This window comes from Equus przewalskii, chromosome 5 (genome assembly GCF_037783145.1).
Source record: "Equus przewalskii isolate Varuska chromosome 5, EquPr2, whole genome shotgun sequence".
NCBI lineage: Eukaryota > Metazoa > Chordata > Mammalia > Perissodactyla > Equidae > Equus > Equus przewalskii.
In genome coordinates this window covers 85,943,480-85,968,672 of record NC_091835.1, presented here as the reverse complement: position 1 = coordinate 85,968,672, position 25,193 = coordinate 85,943,480, and the positions used below count along the sequence as shown (strand labels likewise).

Below are 25,193 nucleotides of genomic sequence, written 5' to 3'. Positions count from 1 at the left end.
ATTTTAGGATCAACTTGTCAGTTTCTGCAAAAAAAAAATCCAGCTGAGTTTTTGATAGGGATTATAATAAATCTGTAGGGAAGTGTTGCCATCTTTACAACATTGTCCTCCAATCCATAAATAAGACATCTTTCCATTTATTTAGGTCTTTAATGTCTTTCAATAGTTTTTGTAGTTTTCAGGGGACATGTCTTATACTCTTGTTAAATTTGTGAAATATATTCGTAAGGATTTTTTTTTTTTTTTTAGATTTTATTTTTCTTCTTCTTCTCCCCAAAGCTCCCCAATACATAGTTGTATATATTTTAGTTGTGAGTCCTTCTAGTTGTGGCATGTGGGACGCTGCCTCAGCATGGCCTGATGAGTGGTGCCATGTCTGCACCCAGGATCCGAACCTGCGAAACCCTGGGCCGCCGAAGTGGAGCACATGAACTTAGCTGCTCGGCCACAGGCCAGCCCCAGATTTTACTATTTTGATGCTATTGTAAATAGAATTGTCTTCTTAACATCATTTTTTGGATTGTTCATTACTAGTGGATAAGAATACAAGTGATTTTTGCATATTAATCTTATATCCTGCAACCTTGCTGAAATTGTTTATTAGGTCTAATAGCTGGGTTTGTGGGGGGTTTTTTGTTCTGAGGGATTTTTTGGTGAATTCTTTTGGAGTTTCTATACACAAGATCAGGTGACTTGTGAATAGAGAGAGCTTTCTTTCCTTCTTTCCAATCTGCCTGTCTTTCATGTGTCTTCTTGCCTCGTTGCCCTGGCTGGAACCTCCAGTGCAAGGTCAAACGGGTGGCAAGAGAGGACATCTCGTCTTGCTCCCGATCTTAGGGAGAAAAAACTCTGTCTTTCACCATTAAGTATAATATTAGCTGCAGGTTTTTCACAGATGCCCTTTATCAGGTGGAAAAAGCCCTTCTACTCCTAGTTTATTCACTTTTTAAAATCATGACAGGATTTTGTTAAATGTTTTTTTCCGCATATACTGAGATAATCACAGGATTTTTGTCCTTTATTCTATTAATATGGTGTATTACATTGATTGATTTTAGCATGTTGAACCAAGCTTGCATTCCTGGAACAAACCCTGTCTGATCATGGTGTATAATCACAAACTCTTCCAAAAAATAGAAGAGGAAACACTTTCCAACTCATTCTATTACCATGATAACGAAATCAGACAAAAACATCACGAGAAAACTACTGACCGATATACCTTATGAAATTAGAGATGCAAAAATCCTCAACAAAATGGTAGCAAACCAAACCTAGGAACATGTACAAAGGATTATATATCATGACCAACTTAGGGGAATGAGTACTAATGTGTATGCGATTTATTTTGGGAGTGATGAAAATATTCTGGAATTAGACAGTGATGATGGTTGTAAAACTTTGTGAAAACTCTAAAAATTGTACATATTAAAAGGAAAAATAGTACAATATGTGAATTATATCTCAATTTTCTGGAAAGGGAAGCTGCCTGCCCTCTGTTTTCTCTTTGCCCTTTTCTACTGCCTAAAACACAAACATGATCAAGTTAGGAAGAACACGCTAAGGGATGGGAGAGCAACAAGACAGTAGGAACCTGAGCCTTTGGATGGTCTTCCACGTCGGAATGGCACAGATCCGCACACTGCCTACCAGCTCCAACACTTACAGAAGAGGAACACTAGCACCTGCTTTGTTTAGGTCACTGTCATGCAGCTCCTGTTAAAGTATTCCATCCAATATCCTAATTAATTCAATTAGGTTGTTTTTACCCTTCACTCCTACAAACAGTTCTGCAATGAAAATGCTCATATATGTTTCCTTGGACATGTGTTAGAGTTTTTTAGGGTAAACACCTTGAAATGACATTGTTGGGTTGTCAGCCACTCACAGCTTCAGCTGCACTTAGTATGTCTGATTCTTTTTCTTAGTGGTTGAACCAACTTTCCAGCAACAACTAAAACTTATCATTTTCTTGAATCCTTACCAACACTTGGACATATGAAACATACTAAGTTTTGCAAATCTGATGGGTGTGAAATGGTATTCCATTATTGTTGTCATTTGAATTTCTCTGAGATTATCAGAATTGAGCATTTTTTCACGTTTACTGACCACCTGTAGTTCTTTTATGGATTGTTTGTATATGTCCTTTGCTCATTTTCCCATTATGTCATATGTCGTTTTTTTTTGGTGAGGAAGATTGTCCCTGAGTTAACATCTGTAGCCCATCTTCCTCCTTTTGCTTGTGGAAGATTGTCACTGAGCTAACATCTGTGCCAATCCTCCTCTATTTTGTATGTGGAATGCCACCACAGTTTGGCTTGATGAGTGGTGTGTATGTCTGCACCCAGGATCTGAACCTGCAGACCCCAGGCTGCCAAAGCAGAGCGCGTGAACTTAACCACTATGCCACTGGGCTGGCCCCAAATATGTCATTTTCTTAAGGATTTGTAGACATTTTCATAAACTCTGGATAAACCTTTGCTGATTACTGGTTTTGTCATTATCTTCTACTAGTCTGTGGCTTACACTTTCCCTTTATTTACAATAATTTTAGTCACACAGAAATTATTTTATCATGCTCAAATGTATCAATCTTTCCCTCTTATGATTTGTTCTTTAAGCCTCATGTAAGAAAATCTTTTTTTTTTTTTGAGGAAGATTAGCCCTGAGCCAACATCTGCCACCAATCCTCCTCTTTTTGCTGAGGAAGACTGGCCCTGAGCTAACATCCGTGCCCATCTTCCTCTACTTTATATGTGGGACACCTGCCACAGCATGGCTTGATAAGCCGTGTGTAGGTCCACACAGGGATCTGAACAGGTGAACCCCGGGCCACCAAAGTGGAACATGTGAACTTAACCGCTGTGCCACCAGACTGGCCCCAAGAAAATATTTCTTAAGCTTATGTCATAAAGATATTTTCCTACACCATCTCCTAAAAGTGTTATAGTTTTCTTTTCCCATTTAGGTTTTATTCCATTTAGAATTTGTTGTTACAAGTGTAAAGTATGTATCAAATTTTATTTCCTTCTTATGTAGAGCTAACTGTTCAAGCACCATTTATTCATAATGGTCATTTTTTCCCCTGATGAATTTCCCACATCTTTGTCTTTCAGTAAAATTTAACTTCTAGTTTAATCTTACTGAGGATGTAATCTTAATTATTCTACTCCTTCAAAGTTCATTGAGGCTGGCTTTATGACCCAGAACATAGGTTTTTGAAAATGTTACATGGGCCCTTGAAATAATGTGCACCCTGCTGCTACTGGACACACTGTTTTATACATGTCAGTTGGCTCAGTTGGTAAACTTGTTATTCAAATCTGCTAGATATGTATAAATATTACTTTTGTCTGGTTATGTATTTGAGGTCTGTTGAATTAACTCTCTTATAATTATGAAATGTCCCTTTTTATCTAGGAACACATTTGTGCCTCAAAGTCTACTGTTTCATATAATACAGACACTCCAGCTTTTCTTTCTTTCTTTTTTTGTTTTGGTTGATATTTGTATGGTGTATATTTTCCCATCTTTTAACTTTCAACCTTTCTGTGTCCTTGTATTTTGTATGCAACTCTTGAAAACAGCATATATTTGGGTTTGTTTGCTTTTTTCTAGTCTCTAATCTCTGTCTTTTAAACAGAAGAGTTAGTCCATTTACATTTAATATAATTACCTATAAATTTGGGTTTAAATTTACTATCTCATTATTTTTTATTTGTTCCACCTGTCTACATCCCTTTTTCTCTCTTTTCCTGCCTTCTTTTGGGCTATTTGCCTATGTTATTTCATTTCCCCATCTATCAGCTTGGTAGTTGTGCACCTTTTTACTGTACAAATTCTTGAACTCCAACACAGAACTGCTAAATCAGACATTGGGGTGGAGTTTCTGATTCAGTGGCTCTAGGATGGGACTTGAGAATGTGCATTTCTGACAAGTGCACATATGATGCTGCTGCTGCTGGTCCCCTGACCACACTTGGAGAAGCACTGGTTTGGAGGAAGAAATGGAGTAGATATAAGGAGACCAGGGAAGAGACACTGTAATGAGAAAAGCACATGATAACAGTCTTGACTAGGACAGTGGCAGTGAAAATTTTAAAAAGTATTGATACCAGAGAATGACATTTATAGAAGCAAAAGATTCCAGAATAGAAGCTGGTTTTGGGGAGATAAGGATAAATTTTGTCGCCATCTTTATCCTTGAAATAGAGAAAACAGAAGGTAAGTAAAATCAGATCGAGGATTTAGCTTTCACTAAGTAGTATTATTGCCTGGTTTCCCATTCCTTAGAACTGTTTTAAAATAAAGTTGTCCTGATAATGATAAATAAATATATTTATTACAAAAGAAAAATCGGATTAAACTTCTAGGATTTAGGATTTAGTTTTCTAGGATTTAATTTCCTCTAATGAGATACAACACCAATATATACTCCGATACAGTTGGATTATAACCAGCAAACTGGGCATTGGAGAAGGTTTCATAGTCCGTTTGGTCTCCTGCATCAGTTAGATGAATGGTACAGAAGAAACTGAAGAACAGACATTCCTTCACTTGTGCTCAGGATACCGAGACTTCCAGGGACCCCATCAGCTGGATACTGCTATTCCACAGTCAAATACAGTCCTGTGTTGTCAACAAAGGGGATGCATTCTGAGAAAGGCACCATGAGGCGATTCCATCATTGTGAAAACGTCACAGAGTGGCCTTCACAACCCTAGATGCTATAGCCTACTACACACCCAGGCTCTATGGTCCTAATCTCATGGGACCACCATAGTATCTACTGTCCATCACTGACTGAATCATTGTTCTGCAGTGCATGAGTGTACATGAAATAAATTTATTTGAATCAGTTTACTTACAAAAATGGTCGCAAAATTAAATAATTTAATAAACATGTGGTTTTCAGTTTACAACACTAGTTATTTTAAAAGAAGAGGATATTTCTACAACTCAAAAACACACATTTTAAAAACTGACAGTGTCCTAGAGAACACTTACGGCATAGCATGAGGGATAGTTAAAAACACACGGAACATCAAAACCTTTCTGTTCAATATTTTACTGTGAGTAATTCTGGTAATTGTAATATAAGTGTACTGTTTATCTACGAACTCAACTGAATATGAAACTCTGCTAAAAACTGAAAAAAATTAAACCGCAAGTAAACAAAACTTGACATCTTCATTCATAAGTGAGTGCCAAACACGTTTTAAATAAACAAAATGTGACAACTTATAAAAAGCTTTATAAATCTGAAGCAAGTTTGTGATAAAATAAATGCATTTTTTCCCATGTAACTAAAATAGACTGTAACATCACCAATCTCTTTGGTAAAAGGAAATAGTTTCTGATTAGGGTTTTAGACACATAATTTCAGGGATCTCACAAATAATTGAGATCTTCATTAAGGACGCCCACAAACGGAGGGCAGCGCTGGGTGGCGGTCAGTAACCTTGGACAGGAAGACCCTAGTGGCCTGCATATGGGTTGCTTCCAAGCAGCTGCAGTTCAGGTGGATTATTAACACGTCTGACCAAGGCTTCAAATATCTAATCACATCAGTCACCTACTCAAAAGCCTTCCTTGGCGTCTGCATGAGTTTCCCATTGCTCCTGTAACACAAACTTCAAGGCTTAAAACAACACGAATTTAAGTCTCCACGTTGTGGATCAGGCCTCACTGAGCCAAAACCCAGACACCAGCTGCTTTCTTTCCTGGAGACTCTAAGGCAGAATCCATTTTCTTGCCTTTTCCAGACGCCTTGGGAAACCGGGCTGCACGTGTTCTCGGGCTCGTGGCGGCTTCTGGACTGAAAGCAGCAGCTGGTCCAGCCTTCCTTGACCGGCTCCCTCCGGCCTCCCCTTCCACGTTTCAGGACCCTGCGATCACACTGGGCACCAGGACAATCTCGTATTTCAATGCCAGCTATGTGCCACCTTAACCCCACCCGTAACCCCAAGTCCTCTTTGCTGTGTAACGAGACAGGCACAGGCTCTGGGGACGAGGAGGTGGACACCTTGGGTGTGAGGGCAGTGTTCCTTCCGCCATGCTCCCCACTGTCCACCAAGCCCCTCACCGACCCCAAGCTCCTATCCCGCCTCACCCCAAGACCCCGCTCCCTGTGCCCGTGCTCCAGCCACACCAGTCTCTCCACCGACCCCCCGACACGCGCCGTTCTCCCAGCTCCTCAGCTTTGCTCCGGCATTTTCTTTTCCTCGATGTTCTCTGCATTCCTCCTCACCTTTCTTCCCAAGGTGAAAATTCTATTAATTCTCAAAAGCTCATGGCCAAGTCTCACTCTCCAGGAAGCTCTTCCCCAACGTGTCACGCCTCCACTCCTAGTCATCCTCACTGCTCCTCGCACAGCCTGGCAGTCACTTGCCCCAGGGCCTTTGCACTTGCTGTCCCCACACCTGTGGGACACTCTCTCCGGAGAGCCACATGATTCATTCCTCTATGTCCTTTAGGCCTCTGCTCGTTCCGCCACATTCTTTGGGTCTCTGTGCAACTGTCACTTTATCGGAGCCACCTTCCCTGACCATCTTATGCAAGAGAGCCACCCTCCATCTCTTGCATCACTGTCTATACCTTACGCTCGCTTGAATTTTCTTTACACACCTCTCAGGCCGTGACATGACATCGTGAATCTATTTCTCATCTGTCACGCGCCACCAAAATGGAAACGTCACGAGGGCAGGGACTGTGTTTTGATCTCTATTCTAGTCTCAGAGCCTGGAAGCACGCATAGCCCAACGAGGCATTTAATGAATGTCCGTTAAGTGAGTGAACTCGTCTTCTACGTCCTCCGGTTTCCCGCCCAGGTCTTTGATCATAACAGATGCTGAAGAAGTATTTGCAGAATTGGACCTTATGTATTTATCAAAAGTTATTTAATATGAGCCCCAGAGGAAAAACGTCAGTAAGCCACTTTTTCACAGAGAAATAAAGATTGCAGAGAAGTTGTCACAATTCAGGGGAGCCTTTGATTACTTAGTTTTGATAATGACAGATGTCCCCAGAGCACAAAGGACGTCACGTTGAACATCCGAGTCAAAGATGGAGCTGAGAAATCGACCCCAGCAGCCCACACGGTCTGCACGGGGAGCGGAGCGTGTGGGGCATGAAGGACACAGAGAGGCGGCCTGAGCCACACTGCCTGTCGCCAGGCGCGTCCAGCTTCGGGGGACACTCACAGCCTGAAGCCTCTTCACCCTCCACCCAAGTTTCCTCTCTTCAACGCATTTCTCTCACTTTCACAGGACTGGTTTCTTAGAAACAGACTCTCATCCTTTGTTTCCAGGATTTTCCATGTCAGAGAAAGAAAAGAACTCAAAACAAAAACAAAGCACATGGCCTCCAGCCACCCACTCTCTCTTGTTGCACATACAAGGGGCCGGTTTAAAAATTCATCTTTTCTTTACCACCCAATGTATATACTGATGCAGAAGCAAATGTCCGGAACTGCACACATTCATTTCATTTACACTAAACCAATTTAAATCATTCTCTTCTTCTGCTTCAGAATTTCCTTGAGTCTTTCCTTTATACCAGCTCCCTATATTCAGTAGCATTGGTAACAACTTTTACCCTAAAAACACAAATATTAATCACGATGAATCCTTCTGGTTTTTATTTTACTTTTCTTGCACAATAGATGAGCACATTTTCTAAGCTAGTGGTTTCTGACTGTGTCTACACATTAGAATCACTTGCAGAACTTTTTAAAAAACACCAATGCCCAGGACCCACCCAAGACCAAGTCGGAATCTCTGAGGGCTGGACCCATGACTCCAACGTGCAGCCACCGTTAGGAACCAAAGCTCTTAGCACACACACTGACGGTCACAAAGAAGCAATGCAGTGATGGGGACAGGAGTGGAGGAAGCCGACCCCAAACTTAGGTTTCACTTTGGTTAATTCACAGAGCAGATCACGGCCCCGTGGACCCCTAGTTACCTTGGACTCTCTATTACCGACCGGACACAGTGACTGCTTGAGACAATGAGGATACGATTCGAAACATAAATAAGTTGAATCGGACTCAAAGATATTTTACAGAAATTATTAGTCAAAGGTCAAGTTTATCCACACTCGCTTCTTTGTCGTCTGGGGTTCTGCCCCTTCCCTGCCTTTCACTGCCATGAACACAGCAAGCTCAGGGGAGGGGGCGTCCCTGTTCTAAGAAGTGATTTCTAAGTGGTTCCTTGGCGTAGAGGGTCATGAAGAGGAGGCTGAAGGTGACTGGCAGCTGCGACACTGTGGGGAATCCAGACGTCTACAGAGGGAACAGGGGGTCACGGAGGCTCAGCAAAGAGGCCAGGGAGGCAGAGGAAAGCGCTCGGGGACCGAGCCGTGACAGCCCGGGCAGCGGGTCTTGCGTAACTGCAAGGACACTGTGGACCGTCTCCTGCTGTGCTGGACTCTGGCACAGTGTTCTGGACACATTCAATTTTTCCATCACTAATTGCTTACAAGAATTTCCAAGTTGAGCATTTAATTGCCCAAAAGTAGAAAGGTGACTGCAAAAGAACCAACTTATGTTCTATAAATGCTACAACACAATCGTAATTTGGATAAAGAGATATATACTGTTTTGGCTGAGGAATCCTTGACTACATCGACTGGGATGTTGTTCATCATTTTCTGGAACATAAATACATCTTTCTCCAGTTCTGTCGTTTCTTGAACACTTTACTTTTTAAAATGCTATTTCGTTCAGCTACTTCTTCAAAACAATTGTTGCCAGGATCCAAACTGGCACTGGAAGAAAACAGATTATTTGCAACAAAAAGAGAGAGAGAAAATCATAGTATCACAGAGAGCACTATGGCTGCCTCCAATGATTGAAAAATCTATGTCTCAAGGATCCCAATGTACTTTTTCTGCCAGATCCTTCAAAATTGCCTGGAAATTGCAAAGCAGCCTTTTAGTAGCAAATTCTAGCTTCTCAATGTCTTGATTAGACACGAGCCATTTACTGATATATGTGTATGTAATTTACTGGCGCCTGAACCACCGTCTCAACCAATCAGCAATGTGCACCAACACCAACAACGCCTTCTGAACGACGAACCACCATGTAATCTCTAAATCACTATTACTGCTTGGCACCTTTCTTTTATACTAATGGTTTAACTCTAAAAAAAGAAAAAGTGATGTTTCTAAAACCCTGAGATTTCTTTTGAAATTCCTGAGCATTAAGCAGATTAACTTACAACATTTATCTTTGAGACATTATTGCTTCTCAAGACTTTGAACATTATACTCTATCTAAATTCCGTATTCCTATATTTACTGCTTATATATTATCTTCATTTTCAAGGTAAATGAATATTCATTTGTCAGCAGGAGCCTCTTTTTTAAGAGGAGTCATGTTTTTAAAAAAGAATTCCTTTTCTTTAGTTTCCCAAATTTAAGAATTTACTGTTTAGGAGATAAGACCAGGAGTGTTACTGCAGAGAAATGGTAAGTTTGCTTAAATACTTTTAAAATATTAATTTGGCATTTTGCTGTGGGGTTGGTATGCTTACATCTCATCGCGTTTAACGGGAAGTTTTCCCATATACACAAGAGTCACTCCCTTTCCGACTGTTTCCTGCTCGGTCTTCAAGCACAGACCCCACAAAGAAGGAAATGTCAGAAACTTAAAGAAGATACACACCTTTGCTGTGATAGCTAAGCCACAAAGATAGCAAAGCAGACCAAGAGAAGAAAAGACGAAAACCCCTCTCGCAGAACCAGGTGACCCCGAGCTCAATTAGTCCACAGGCTGAGGACACGGCTTTTTATAAGTTTTTCCTCCGCTGGGAGCAGTTTTCTGCGTCTCCCTCGCTCTGCCCTCTGTCCCTCGGGTCCTAACCAGGTTTTTTCTGTTTTGCTGTGAGAACAAAAAAAGTTGCTGGGGAAGGAATATTCGGTCCACTTCACGGAGGGTTTTCTATTTTCAGTCATTTTCACGGTTCTGCAGGTGGCTCCCGACTGTCCCCGGACACGCAGTCGCCAGGCGCCCTGTGGACCATTTTGAGCATCCCTTCGTGAACGCCAGGAGCCCTCTGACCCCGCAAAATGGCCCTTCTCGGAATCTCGCGTTCGATTCCACAAATCCGCTTCTCGTCGTAAGTCAGAACGTCTGTCTCGGCAAAAGGCAGAGCCGCCACCCATCCCACGGGCTGGAGACCCCGCGGCTCCCGGGAGCGTTCCGGGCGCGGGCGGGGGGCAGAGGTGGGGGTGGGGGTGCGGGTGGCGGTCCCCGAGGCTCCCTGCTCTTCTCCCGCGCGTCCTGCCGGCGCCGGACCCTCCGAACCCGAGGGCGGCAGGTCAGGGGCGCACGCGGAGCCCAGGCGCTCGCGCCCGCGCGCAAACACCCCTGCCGGCCGGTTCCGAGCCCGCGTCCCGCCTCCGGCCGGGGGCGCCCCCGGGTCGGGAGCCCGCAGCCCGGGGTCCGCCGCCCGCCCAGCCCGCGGCCGGAGCCCTACCTTGGGGTTGGCGAGCAGCTGGCGCTCGTCGGGGTGCAGCAGCGCCCGGGAGCTGGCCTCGGGGCCGCGCACGAACACCTGCACGCACGGGTAGTGCGCGGTGCCGCTGCAGGCGGAGCCGCAGGTGAAGGTGCACTCGAACTCCTCGCGCAGCTGCTGCACCGACAGCACCGTGCAGTTGGCCGCCGTGGCGCGCAGCCCCTGCAGCGCGGGCCCGAGCCAGCAGAAGCCGAAGATGAAGAGGGACACGACGCCCGAGACGATGAGGAACAGGCCGAGCCGCAGGCTCTTGTCCTCGGCCTCCGTGTACTCGTAGGCCACGCGCAGCTTCGCCATCGCCCCGCCCGCGGCGCCGCCACCGCCGAGGGGACCGCGCAGGACCGCGGCCGACGGCGACGCCCGAGCCCCGAGCCGCGCCCGAGCCCGCGCCCGCCGCCCGCCGCGCCAGCGCCCCCTGCCGGCCCCCGCGGGCCCCGCCGCGTCCCCACCCCCCGCCCTGTCCCCGCCCGCGTCCCCGCCCGTGTCCCCGCCCGGTGTCCCCACCTGCCGGCGCTGTCCCCGCGTCCCGCCCGCTGGCCCCGCCTGGGGTCCCCACCCCCGCCCGCTGGCCCCGCCCGTGTCCCCACCCCCGCCCGCTGGCCCCGCCCGTGTCCCCACCTGCCACCCGCTGGCCCCGCGCGCTGCCCGCTGTCCCCGCCTGGTGTCCCCACCTGCCGCCCGCTGTCCTCGCGTCCTGTCCGCTGGCCCCGCGCGCTGCCCGCTGTCCCCACCTGGTGTCCCCATCTCCCGCCCGCTGTCCCCGCCTGCTGTCCCTGCCCGCTGTCTGCACCTCCTGCCCGGTGTCCCCGGGCCCCCGTCGCCCACTGTCCCCACCCAGTGTCCGACTGGTGACCCCACCCGCTCTCCCCGCCGCCCACCTGCCGCTCCTCGCGGGTTTGCCCACAGGTGCCCCGCCCTCGGTCGGATCCCCTTGGTCGGACGTCGGAGTTCAAAGTTTAGGATCAACACAGCTCAACCCGAGTCGGAGTTAAACCCCAAGGAGGCAGAGGGTGCGGCGCAGGCGGGGCGGCGGGACCTCGACCTCCGCTCGGGGCCGGGCCGGCCGCGTGGTCTCCCCCCAGGCCCCTGGCCCCGGGGTCTCCCTCCCCAGTCCGCAGCCCGGCTCGGGGACGCAGGATCCGAGTGAACCAGGCCGAGCGGCCGGAGCGCCTCGTGCAGGCAGCGCGCGTGGGGCCAGGAGCCTCGACCCGCAAGACCACGGACACTTGCTGCCGGGCCCGGGGGGACCTCGCGCCTACTTGGGTCTCTGGCAGCCGGTGGACCCCAGCTCAGTTGGCCCCAAGGCCGGGGGCCCCCATCAGGACCCGCCCCTCAGTCTGGGACGCCCGAGAACAGTCCTTCCCGTTCTGGTTCCTCCCTGGAGCCTTGCGCCCTCGGCGCGCCCGGGCCTGGTCGCCGGGCTGTCCGCTCCCGGAGCGCCCTGCGAGGTGACCACCGCGCACACCCGCTCGGAGCGGGTGTTTGAGGCCGTCCTGCTGCGCGTCCTTCCCCGCCTCCACCCACCGCCTGTGCAGGCCTTCCGCCTCTGTTCTTTTCATGACTTTTTTAAAAAGTTGATTACCTTTTTCCAAACCACACTTCTATCGTATCAAACTCGAGAACTATTTCGACCTACATTTTGAAGAATCAGAATGTTCACTTCTTTGCAAAATAATAAACACATCTTTCTCTTGGTTTGGGAGTCCCAAATGATTATTCTCTCAATTAAATTCGATTGTGTTCCCGATGAATATGGAAACAGCGAATGGTGGAATTCTTGCCTTCTCTTTGCTGGGTTCCAAGTTCGCTTGACTGATGTGGATGGAGCACCTTTCCCCTGCAATCTTTGAGGTACTGTGAGGTACTGTGTTCCTTTATAAGACAGGTAACAGTATTTCCAAGCAAGGGGCAAATTAAGTTTAATTACAGGAGGAGTTTTGAGTGTTTTTCTGAATAAATTAAGAAGATGCAGTGTTTGGAAAACTTCCAAATCGGGAAGACACTTTGTGCCTTAATATCTTTCAAGTTTTGAGAGAGTCAATTTCCTTCTTTCTTTACCTAGAAATTATATTATTTTCTTCCCTCTCTGTTGGCATAAAGACAATTGCTAGTGATTACATTACCTGAAAGGAAAAGTGAATTTAATAGTTGGAACAGCAGAACCGGAGATCAGAGCTCTTTCTCTGAGTCTTCTTCCTACTGCGATAACCTCCTTTTCAAGAAGGCTGAAGCCCGGTCTCGGACCTGAGGCAGAGGTGATCAGGGAACAAGATCCAATTATTCCAGTTCGCTATACTGAGCAACTTAACCTGGAGGTAGAATTAACTCCTATTAATACTCATAAGTGAAGGGATGGGGGCGGCTGAGAATAATTTCGTGAATATGATTCATTTTTCAATGATTCCAGAACGTGAAGATCTCTGTCAATGAATCCTCTGCCTCAAAACGGAAGGAAGACAGTCTTCTAAGAGAGAACAAATGTCAGAAAACGCCGTCTTCATTTAACCCAAATTCTTGAGGGTTTTTAAATGCTTTTTATTGTTGTTGCTGAGGAAGACTGTCCCTGAGCTAACATCTGTGCCAGTCTTCCTCTATTGGTATGTGGGTCCCAGCCACGGCATGGCTGACGAGTGGTGTAGGTTGGTGCTGGGTCTGAACCCACAAACCGGATGGCCGAACTTAACCACTACTCCACCAGGCCGGCCCTGGCTTTTTTTTTTTTTAGTTCCGCATTTAGTTGCTTTCCTTCCTTCTAATTATTCTCAAAGTATCTGAAGAACCTATTGCCATCTAGCCATCTGTGCTTTACATACTTACTTTTCTCTTCGTACTTCCTACTTTTAAATTAGCTGGCTTGTCTTCTGGGCCTTTTCATTAACTTCATGTCTTTTTTTACTGAAAATCAGACATGTCAAAAGACTTCACAAATTAAATCAATTTCTATTCTATCTTTAATGGAACACTGTATTTGTTATTAGTTTCATTTACTTGAGGTGGGTCTGCCTTATCACATTCTCCAGGAAGATGAGATATGCTGGCGCCTCAGTTTCTGAAAATGGGCCACCACTGACAAAGCTAGCACAGCAGCAGGGCCCCGGGACCTTGGCGTGCTGAGCCCTGAGCTCATCAGCACCTTCCAGCTCAGTGGAGGACAGAGGAGCACAGGAAGAGAGGCTACTCCTTTCTTTCCATCATGTCCCACCGATTAAAATTAAGATTAAAAGGTAATGACTCAGAACCACATTGACTTATTGATGTCCATTGTCCGCAGCAGTTTTGAGGAGCGTCATGGCCAAGCCTTGATGAAGCTCTATTTCAGAGAAACATAAAACTTATCTAAACAAGAACATTAAAACCATCGTTACTTATAGTTTGTTCTCATGGTCAACATTCTTCAAAAAGTCCTGTGACTGATGTTAAAATTGCAATATACAATTGCCTATGAATATATACATTCTTATTAAAAGACTCTAAAAAGAACTGTTACAGGAGTGCTTTGTACCCCAGGAATAGCAGGAAATTCAGAGCATGTTGGGAAAATGTTTACGCACCGTTTTAAAAATTGGCACATTGTGGGGCTGGCCCCGTGGCCGAGTGGTTAAGTTCGCGCGCTCCGCTGCAGGCGGCCCAGTGTTTCGTTGGTTCGAATCCTGGGTGCGGACATGGCACTGCTCGTCAGACCACGCTGAGGCAGCGTCCCACATGCCACAACTAGAAGAACCCACAACGAAGAATACACAACTATGTACCGGGGGGCTTTGGGGAGAAAAAGGAAAAAAATAAAATCTTTAAAAAAAAAAAAAAAAAAAAAAAAAAAATTGGCACATTGTGAAGCTTTTCAACAACAAACTGTCACCTTACACTTGAATAGATAAATACACAGGGGAGAAAATTAATATTGTATAGTCACCTTTTCTCACTAGAATTCATGTTCTTGATCGATTCCCAATGTTTGCAGCTAGAATAATCAGATAAGAACAAACACAAAGGAAAGCATGAGGGATCCAACAACGAAAGCCTTGCAGAAAAATCCTCTCTTCTTTTTCATTCAGCTTATATAATTGTAGATTTTGTTACTGTCACAGAAAATTGTTTCCTTTTATTTGGTTTTAACTTAAAAATGTTTACAGTTGTACTAAATCATTTCTAGCCTGCTGATAGCAAGAAATTAACTTTCTCGCCAGGTTTTATTGTGAATGTTAAATATTTGTTATTAGCTTCAGAATTTTAAACTTGAAATAAACTTCTTGTGTGGTCACTATTTTTTCTAATTATTGTTTTTTCCTGTCCATATCATCCTGTCATTATACTGAGCATATAATTATTATTGAGAACACTACTTACTATTTCTAGGTATCTATAATCATATTGGAACTGGGAGGGTTCTTAAGTATCACCTAGTTCAGGATTAAGCAAGAAAGGAAGCTCCCAAAGACTTTGCTTTTTGTTTGAAATAGTGAAGAATGATGATTAAAAATAGCTTTTAAAGTTCAAATTTGTTGCAAACAAGCTTCATGTTTGCAACTGAGAAAGGAAAGCAAAAAGCACAGACACTAAGTTCATAGCAGTAAATTCATAACACCAAACTGGAAGTGGGGCCAGATTCCCTAAATTCTTACTACCTTTTTGTCTTCGTGGTGATGGAAGTGAACTTCTGTGGGAGATAGACATCTCTCTCTCTATATCTCTCTACACACACATATATAGTAAGAAGGAAATCAGCTTTGGAACCAGAAAGCAAGTAGCCAAGAGGTTTTGCTCCCAACATGAACAGTAAATAGTTTGACAGAAGAAAAGGAATTGCTGTCCTTGGACTGTTTCCTCCTCCTGGGAAAGGGCTGAATGGGAAGATGGTTAGAACATTCTATGATATTTACTCCAAGTTGATTTTGTTCTTGCCATGTTCTTTAAAAACTTGGGTCTTACTATCTAACCCACCTAGTCAGTTTAAAAGGTCTTTCAATAATTCCAAAGTACGCAGAGCGCCTTCGAGTACAGCAGCTAACAGGGAGATCGCTTGTCTTCAGAGAAACGGGCCTGCCTCTGCTGAAGTCCTGACATAAACGAACGCCCTCCCGTAATCTTCCCATGAGATGAAGAGGGAACAAGAGACTAAGTCTCTTTCCAAGGCTGCACACGTTGACAGAGCCAGACCACAAGGCCGTTCTTTTTCTACTACGCTGTGTAGGTAACACCAACGGGTGTAAATGGGCTTATATTCTCACACTCAAGTAGAGTCAGGCTTGAACAACGCCCACATTGTGAACCTGACTATGGGGGGGGGGAGGCAGCTAAAGATGCACCCCATCCTGTTTCCTTCACTCTGAATCACATGTTGAAAATGAAAATAGCTCTTTTTTAGAGGCACCGCAAATCTAAGTAGTATCATTTTATGCGGGAGAGGCAGATTACGGGCGTGTCCAGATTTCAGAGAGGCTCATTGGAAATTCAAGCTGGATGCAAAGGAGAAGGAAACACAGGGAAAAACCAGGTGTTCATGAAGCCAGGCCCCAAGTACTCTGGGGAAGAGGAGAAGCCTGCCTCCTGCTGGCAACAGTTCTCTTGCCCTTGCCTGGACCCTTCCAGTCCCAAAAAAGTCTGGAACTCCTAATGTTACCTGTTGGATTTTTGGACCTTGAAAAAAATTATGAAATAGTACTTTCTTGTAAATTGAAATCTGCCTCGTCATAACCTCTACGTCAAGGTCATTATTCTGCCCTCTGGTGTTACGTGGGATAAAAATAGTCTGCCTCACAAATGACCCCACTTCAGATGTGGGAAGACGACCATTGTGTCCCTCCTAGGCCTCTTCTTACGCTAATCTTCAGTTCTATCTCTTAATATGGGTTAGAAAACTAAGGTCAAATCTTTAGCCCAAAATGCTGATAGAAACAGATAATTCAAAGTTGGAAAGGATACCCAGTTTCAACATTCTCTAAAACAAAAGCCTGCACCTTTCTTTTCCATGCCATCCAACCTACAAACACTTCTAGGATGATGGATTTTGGTGTTCATTAATCAACGTCACTGCAAGCGTAGAAAGAAACTGGGAAAATGATTTGGGCTCATCCTCATTAGACAGAATTTGGATTCCAAATAGTGATGTGCAAGTCAACCAATTTGATATTCAAATATTAAATCACTTAGAGTGAACTGAGAAAATATATAAAAAATAAGATTTTAAAACGGAGGTCTAGAAATAACTGTGTTTTTTTTCTTTGAGAAAGATTAGCCCTGAGCTAACATCTGTGCCCATCTTCCTCTACTTTATATGTGGGACGCCTACCACAGCGTGGCTTGTCAAGCGGTGCCGTGTCCGCACCCGGGATGCGAACCAGTGAACCCTGAGCCACTGAAGCAGAGCGTGAACTTAAGCGCTACACCACCGGGCCAGCCCCTAGAAATAACCTTTTGTGAGCAGAGGAGTAACATGACTTATCAAAAAATGAGGTATAATTTTCATTCAATAAAGGAACACTGTTTTATATTTGAAGAATATTAAACATTTGAAGATAAATTACTTAAAACATTCAAAATAAAAAGTATGTCTAACTCTCTTAAGAGGGGAAATATTTAACAGATAAAATTTTCTTTTAAAGACAATCCATTTTTTCATGCAACTGTTACATATGGTAATGAAAACGACATCTTAAAATAAATGTTCAGTATGTAGATTTAAAGGTAGCTTCCAAACATTCTGGCTGCCCCAAATCTTTATTTTTATACAAAAGATGAAACTATTTATGTCAGTCCCACATGTAACTTTTTCTTATTGAGCTGTATATTTTTGAAGAATGATCAATGTTTAAAACTTTTTTCACTACAAATGAGTATCAATAGGGCCGATCCTTGAAGAATCAGGCAGACTCAGCCGTTTGTTGACAACACACCACCCTTGAAACTTGACGCATTCTTCCAAAACGTTTAAAGAGCACTCATGTATGATTACTAAAATTATCTTCAGTATATACTAGAGAATAGACTGGCCTGGAAGAGAAACATCAGGTGTTAGTTATAAAAATCAAATTATGTGGTCAAAATGTCACCTAAACACAAATGCAAATGACCAAACATGCGTTTCAGAGCATGCTTATGAAAATTAGAGACCAGCGCTGACTCACAGTGGAAAATTTTGTTTTCATCAGCTAGTAACCAATTATTACTGTTTAAAGAAACTACCACTTTTGGCATAAATAGGGCCAGTTTTATTTCACCTTCTCCAACAAAAATGTCAAAATACATTTTTGGTGTGGTGGACGCCTATCCGGTTTTGGAAATAAAAACTAAGATAAACCTCATGAAGAATGAAAAACTAGTTTTGATATATAGTAGATTACTAAAGTATTTTGGCACGTGTCAACTGGTGATCATAAGCTATTAGACTATGCAGTAATCTGGGTTTTCAATAGATAGGAAATTATGACAATGAAGACTATTATTGTGAATTTCATGATATTTTTCAAGAAGTCATTTAAACGATTGAGGGAAAACTGTATGGCAAACATCTGGGAATGATTAGCTTCGTAAACTGAATACTGAATCCTTATGATAAAGAAATACCCCTTAAAATCCTGTCAGGTCATAGTATTTACACACTAAGATGACTGGATTAAAAATAACTTTGAGTCGATGCACAGAATTGATAATGTACATAGTTGCCGTTAGAGGTTTTTATGCATACCAACTGAAGTGGAAATCCAAGATCTAGCAAAAATATCCCCAGGAAAGAGCTGAGGTGGGAAAAGCATCTTCACTGTTTTACCCTTGGGAACAGCTCCCGCTCCCCGAGTTCTGCTCTGATAATCACTGTGCGATAATGTGGTTTCTGAGCTAGAACACTGGGTGATACAGGAAGAAGTAAACCAACACCTCTGGTCAACGCGGGAGTTCGTTACCTCACGATTAACTTCTGTGGACTTCACCAGAACCCTAGGATTTCATTCCAGTGAGTACTGGACAAAGGGAAGTCTAGGATAACTGGTAGTTCACTAACATCAGAAATGACTTGCCGTATTTACTAAAGTACATATCCCTGGCCTCTCCCTAGACATTTCAAAATCAGAATATCTAAACATGAGGCCTAAAATTGGTATTCTTCACAAGCTCCCCAGGTGATTCTCATGCACAGTAAGTTTGAGAATTACCTGATGAGAGGAGAACTCCGACTCTGGTGAGTTCTCGCAGCTATCGCAATCCACACTGAGCTTTTTATGCATCGAATTTAATGATCAGTTTTCTTTTTAAGCAAGCAATAGGATTATTGCTTTATCTAATTTTGTGATCACCATTGTAACAGAAAACAGGAGACTGCACAGTAACGCAATGTATAATTTCAGGCTAAACATTCACCTCAACGCTTGTCAAAAACTCTCTTCCTTTGCATGTAGAACATTCATACATAAATACATCTGGTGAATATATATATGATTTACTATTTGTTTTGCTTTACTCATGTTTCATATGCCTATCCCTAAAGTTAAAAAAAAGTTGAATTGCCTTCTGTAACCTTATTTAAATTTCCTTCCCAAGACATAGGAGCAATTTTAAGTAAACCTTATCTATGACTCAGAAGAGCACCTTTTACACTCTGTCAATGCTTTAAGTATATACTTTTTAGCCCTGATGACATCATATTCCTCAACTTCAGATCAAGTAAAGGGTTTCAACAACTTAAAGAGCTGGAAAGAGGCCCAGGAGTTATCAAATCCAACTTTTTCCTCAAAAAGGCAACAGCAATTCTGACGGTCATCCAGTTTCTGCTTGAGTGCTTTCACTGATGGACTCTTCACCTCCTGAAGCAGGTAGTACTGTGGGGCAGCACCTTAACCTATGGAACCAAAATGTCTCACTCAACTGCCACCTGCTGGTTTCAGACTCACCCTCTTCCTCATTTAAGTCCTTCCTGTTGGACAGCAGCTGTCGTGTCTCCCCTCAGTTGTCTCTTCTCCAACGTCTCCATCTCACCAATTCTAAGACACATTCTTTCCAGGACATCTTTGAAATTGGTATGCATTTGTAACCAGCAGATGGCCGTCGTCCAACTGAGTTATTTTTTCCTTAGTGGTACACAAAATAATGGTGTAACTTACAATTGTTGGCAATTATGTCTGTTGAAATACAGGTATTATCCCACATCCTTTAACATGTTTTCAGTAAACGACAGAAACATTCAAGATTATCCAGTTCAACTCCTTACCTTATATACAGAACACTATCCAGCCAGTCTCTCCTTGGTTGTGTTTCACGAAGCTGAATGTAATGCCTTAAAAGCAATGCATTTCAAAACCTTAACTACCTCAGTTACGTTTCAATATTGCACTGAAATCTGTCTCTGCTGGTCCTAGCTCTGCTCTTCAGTCACATAAATGAATGTCTTTCATTGGTAGCTCTTGAATTTGATAAAGACAGATACCATGCTCCAAAGTCCCTTCTCTAATACTCAATATTCCTTCCTGTTTTTTTTGTGTGTATTTTAAATTTAATGTAAAACGGGGATACTAAAACCTCCCTTATGATGCTGTGCTGAAGACAGGACACAATAATGCAGGTAAAACACTTAATACACTGCTTAGCAGCCAGAAGCCACAACACATCCTCTTCTCTTACCTTCCCCAGTCAATGCAGCTCTTAAAATACAGCAGACTTCCTACTTTGTTCTAAGCACTATACTGTTCTTAATGTAGCCAAAGATTACATTAGTATTTTTCCGCAAAAGAATCACAATTTACATTGATCTACATATGAACCACTCTTAAGCCATGATATAGTCCACCAACTTATAATTATTTAGTTCTAGCAACCAATGTGTAAACTAAATGATTATGCTGATTCAATGTGTCCTACTTGAAGCAATTCAACACACAAAATTACTGGGTTAGAATCAGATCCCAATTTTTATTTTCATTGTGTTCACTTGCTTCATCTCCTAGACTTATCATTATTCATGGTATGGTCTAATTCATTGGTAATGCTAGTGGCAAGCATGAGAGCGCCCTGTGACATCCTATTAGGATCCAGTTTTTACAAAGACACTGAGATACGTCTGGCTGATCTCATTCTCCAGACCTGTCTTAACGGACTCAGTTAGTGGGTATTTCTAGATCTTCTTTAATAACTACACAAACCATGGTGAAGAGAACATTAAATATGGACACCCCCAGTGTTTACAGACATGCATGTTTAGGTTTTCTGTAACTTTTTTTTGTAAAATTGATGCTATTAAATTAATCTAAGTTAAGTAAAATGAGTCCTTCTTTGTAGCCATGCTCAGATGCCACACACACTTTAAGAGGAATGGGTATAAGAGAATGGAAGATCTATGATTTTTGAATGGAGCAGAATTCAGGGGAAGGATCAAATAAACGGGGCAGAGTGAGAAAAATCTGAATGTTTTGAAAGTTAACTGAAAATGCTTTCAAAGATTCTTGAAAATGAAATTACAGCAAAAAATAGTAAATTATTTCAAAGCTCAAAGCTTCAACATTTTATTTTCAAACTGAAATATCAATTTATACCATTCAACCAACATGGATTAATCAAGCACCTACTGGGTCCCAAGTTCAGTGGCAAAAGGAAAAGACCAGTCAGTCAAGTGGTGGCTTTATACACACTCTAAAGAATTCAAGTGAACTTTCCATTCTTAATTAAAATTTGTTTTATCTAAGGAAAGCTGTGCAGTGAAAAATCCCTGAACATGGAGTTTTATCACATAAGTTATAGTGTCACCACAATAAGCATAGAATATATATTTGAAACTAAATAGTTTAAAGGACTTCCCTTTGCAACTAATAGTTTTTGTTTCCAGAAAGCCAATTACATTAGAATCACAAAAATTATTTAACATAATGTATGCATCTATGTCACTATATAGTGACATATAGAAAAATTAACAGAATTAAACCTAAGAAAGAAAACCTGAAATATTAGTTTAGGTCAATTTCTGTACATGTATAACCACGAGTTATAAAACCAAGGAATATAACAGTGTGTTCTATTAAAAAGTTTAATATAGTACTTTAAAGATTTCAAGTAGAATTTTAAAATTTGGATTTAAAATCAGGAGTATGGCAATTTCTACTATTAACAAGGTATAAAAAGTTGGTTTACATGCAAGAGTTTTCTCATTTTGATGACTCAGAAGAACTCAGAAGACTGAAAAAGTGTGCACTTAAAATTTTGTACATGGCAGTTAGAACAAACAGCCAGAGCCAAGACCACAGCCCACGTGACCCGAGCCTTCTTCCTGAGCCCCTGCTACGGCACCACCACCACCACGTGTCCGATGACACCTTCTACGTCCCTACACACGAGAGCAAAGATCGCCTTCCATTTTCTTTTTATCTTCCACCTGCTTCTCATGGTTATGTAGAAAAAGTTACACTTTATAAAGTAAGTTATTATGAAAAAATGTAGTCTGTTTAAGAAATTGATTTCTAGGATTTGACTCAATGTCAAATATGCTGTGTGTTCCGGGAAGGTTTCATGCACAGCAGTTAAAACTATAATTACCTAAGTGTCATCTTTCCTGCAGAGGAGATGCTTTGGCTTAAACCTGAAAGATTAAAAAGTCCTGACATTTTTATGTCAGTTTCTCATATCGCAAAATACATAGAAAAAGGTAAATCTTACATCATTTTATATTCCTGATACACAAACACAGCAATATCATAAATGTTTCATTTTCAAACATGATTTGATTTGGTAACTGTCAACAAACTTACACTCATCATAGAAAAATAGGTTAAAAATGAAAATTTAAAGAATCAAACTCACTTTTTTTTTCCTACCTCTAGTTCTGCTTTCATAATTTCAGTCTGCAGACATTTCTGAGACAGTATCTGTCTTGAGATGGAAAACAACCCATGAGCTTGTAAATGGGAGCTATCGAGGCTGACACACTGAAGGTACAGTCTGCATCAACCCTCTGGCTTACCTTAATCTGCGTACTACTTCTTGAAGACAAATCTCAAAGGTCTATCAAGAAATTTATCACAAAAGTATTTTGATTGGGTTCCAAAAGTATTCAGGAAGTTTTATTTCTAATGCTGCCATAATCTACTTTAAAAAGTTTTCTCTGTTCTGAACTTGGTTATTAATACTAAGAAATGTCTACATTTTTATTCTACAAGTGAAATAGTATATGGTTCCATTAAATTACTTGTCAAAAGCTGAAAAAAACCCTGTATTTTAAATTGTTTAGTCACACCATTCAATTAGATACTTGTACAGGATTAGGTTTTTCCTCTATTTCTCATGTTGAAGAAATAATTTCACAATTCCAAATCAAAGCCAACACTGTAGTGAGGAGAGCTTTTCTACTTTATTACAAAGAGAAGAAGCCTTTATGTGGTCAGAAAATACAAGATTGATCTTTTTCTCTTCCTATGAAACGCTGCTGTTCAAACAGCCAGAGTGAACTGCCTCAGCTCACTTCTGTAAGTCCCATCACATTCACTTGGGTATGATGTCCTTGGCTGCTGAAAATCTGGCCCTTCAGTGCACAGGGCGACAAAGTCCCCTGACCAGCAGTTCCAGAATGTCCCATTTTCATATATTGCATCCATGCACACCTCCTAAAAATGAGGTACAGCAGGGCAAACATTTTCCAAAATAGATGTCATATATATAATATATACACATTCGTACATACATACCTTTATTCATGTGATGTCCAAAAATTTAAAAAAAATGTACACATTTATTACAAAATCGTAACAAAGACTGGACAGTGTTTTGCTCATTCTGGAAAGATGAAGCTCAGTAATAACACAACCCTGGAAAGCAACCAGAGATTGTGGCAATATCTTTCTTCTAAACAGTCAGATACTCTTGCATTAAGCTTGGCGAAACTGCCTTTCAAAACCAGAAGGGGAAGTAAAATGAAGGAAGCAGACCTTGCTCATCTTTCCAAATGAAATACGAGAAGGATCTTCACATAAAAATGCACAAACATTTGTTATTTTATTACCAATAGTGCTACAATGAACAATGCAAATTTTGTGGTCTAATTTTGTTGAGTCTTTTGTTGTGGGTTTTTTTTTTTTTTACATTTTAGAAACTAAATGGTAAACTTCTGTCAGTGTACTTGCTTGTCTTTACAGACCCAAGTCTGTCTGCTGGCAAAAAAAAGAAAATAAATGAAAAAATCCAGACCCTGCTCGAACTAGAGAAAAACAAATGACAAATTTAGTTGTTGGGCAGCACATAATCAGTAAGGCAGGACCTCAAATGGTGACCCTTTGTGTAAGCCAATTGCCAGATCCTCAAGGAGCTAAAGCCGGGGCGCCCGAGCCCCTCTGCCCTGCAGTCCGCGGAGCATGGTGCCGGGGTGGCTGCGCCCGAGGGCCGCTCAGAAGGCCTGCTGAGCAGGGTTGTAGTTGAAGGCGGATGGCAGGTGAGGCCGCTCTTCCAGTTTGTCGTATTCCAGATGGAACTCCTGGAAAACCAAAGTCAAGAACTTAGGTGACTCCTCTCTGCCTCAGAGTTCTGTCAAAACACATTCCACTACACGAACAAACAAACACCTACACAGAGGAGAATGAACAGATGCTGACACGCAACTCTTTGCCCCTCTAAGTTAGATACAGCCTGAAGAAATGTGCTGCAGTTTCTGATTAAGTATAGAAGATACGGACTTCTCGAGCAAAAGTCAGAGACTACTCATGAGCATCCATGTTCTAAGACTGAAATTTTATGCATTTTTTGGGCTTAAAAATAAAAGTTTGAAGGGGGCAATTACCATATCACTAATAAAAAGCAGAGAAAATTATTAAGATTTTTAAAGTAAAGCCTCCTTTAATGAAGTATAAAACCTAAAAATTTACTTTTTTCCCATGGAAAAAAGTTTAGAAATAAACAATTTTCCAATTTATCTTATTACACTTAATTTTTTAAAAAAGCAAACAAAGTTAATCTAACCTTATTAAAATCTGGAGAAAACGATGAACTTAAAACACACATCTCCAGACTTCTCACTTTATAAACCCAAAACCCTGAAAAAAATGTAACTACCACCCAAAACTACACAGTGGTTTTGCTACAGGCACATCTGAAGACGAACCATATAAGCTCATTTTAATTAAACTTTCAAAATACTATGTTAACTTCATGAGTTTTAAAATTTAAGAATGGTAAAGCAATTTCTCCATACTTCCCCAAGATGAAGAGATGCAGAATATAACTTTGTATATTAAAAAGACAAACAGCAAAAAACATACCTTTGCAAATCCAAAAAGCAAGAGGTTCTAAAATTACTAACTCTACAACCTGAATTCTATTAGCACAAACTATCTCAGTCAATTCCAATTAAAAATTATGAACCTTACTGTGTATTAGGTATAAAGAAAGCCAACAAGTAACGTTAGCATCATGGGTTAACACACTTTACCTTATCTGTCTTCTTTCAAATTGACTCCGTAATGAATATTTCCATTATTAAATTAAGCAAGTTTCATTATTAAATTAAAATGAAAATGTAGGTCATAATGATTAAATTTTGAGATACAAAACCAAGTATTTAAAATTTAAGGATATTACATTAGCAATTACAGAAATAGCACGTATAACTTATTGAAAGTCTAATATGTGTCAAAACTAGAGACACAACAAAATTTATTCTAATCTTTATGCTAAGTCTGCAAAGTAGATATCATTATCTTCATTTTGCAC

At 42.1% G+C, this 25,193-nt stretch overlaps 2 protein-coding genes and 1 long non-coding RNA gene across 41 annotated transcripts in view; all 3 read right to left on the bottom strand.

The window, feature by feature from the left end:
• Window positions 1–10,935, bottom strand: part of KCNMB4 (potassium calcium-activated channel subfamily M regulatory beta subunit 4) — a 67,717-nt gene extending 56,782 nt beyond the window's left edge. The window contains exon 1 of one of the 3 annotated variants that reach the window (XM_070622107.1): window positions 10,488–10,935. In XM_070622107.1, coding sequence (XP_070478208.1) covers window positions 10,488–10,823 — 336 coding nt within the window. In that variant the 5' untranslated portion in view covers window positions 10,824–10,935. The remainder of the gene's footprint in view (window positions 1–10,487) is intronic. The other 2 variants (XM_070622109.1, XM_070622108.1) reach the window with 2 other exon arrangements.
• A 6,047-nt stretch (window positions 10,936–16,982) lies between these two features.
• On the bottom strand, window positions 16,983–19,703 carry LOC139083665 (uncharacterized). The gene is made up of 2 exons (XR_011540572.1): window positions 19,406–19,703; window positions 16,983–17,513 (listed from the first exon to the last, which is right to left on the bottom strand). It is a non-coding gene; the product is annotated as an uncharacterized lncRNA (long non-coding RNA).
• A 3,123-nt stretch (window positions 19,704–22,826) lies between these two features.
• CNOT2 (CCR4-NOT transcription complex subunit 2) overlaps window positions 22,827–25,193 on the bottom strand; it is a 110,889-nt gene continuing 108,522 nt past the window's right edge. For all 37 annotated transcript variants that reach the window (XM_070622085.1, XM_070622071.1, XM_070622074.1 and 34 more), the window contains one exon: window positions 22,827–23,961. In XM_070622085.1, coding sequence (XP_070478186.1) covers window positions 23,875–23,961 — 87 coding nt within the window. In that variant the 3' untranslated portion in view covers window positions 22,827–23,874. The remainder of the gene's footprint in view (window positions 23,962–25,193) is intronic.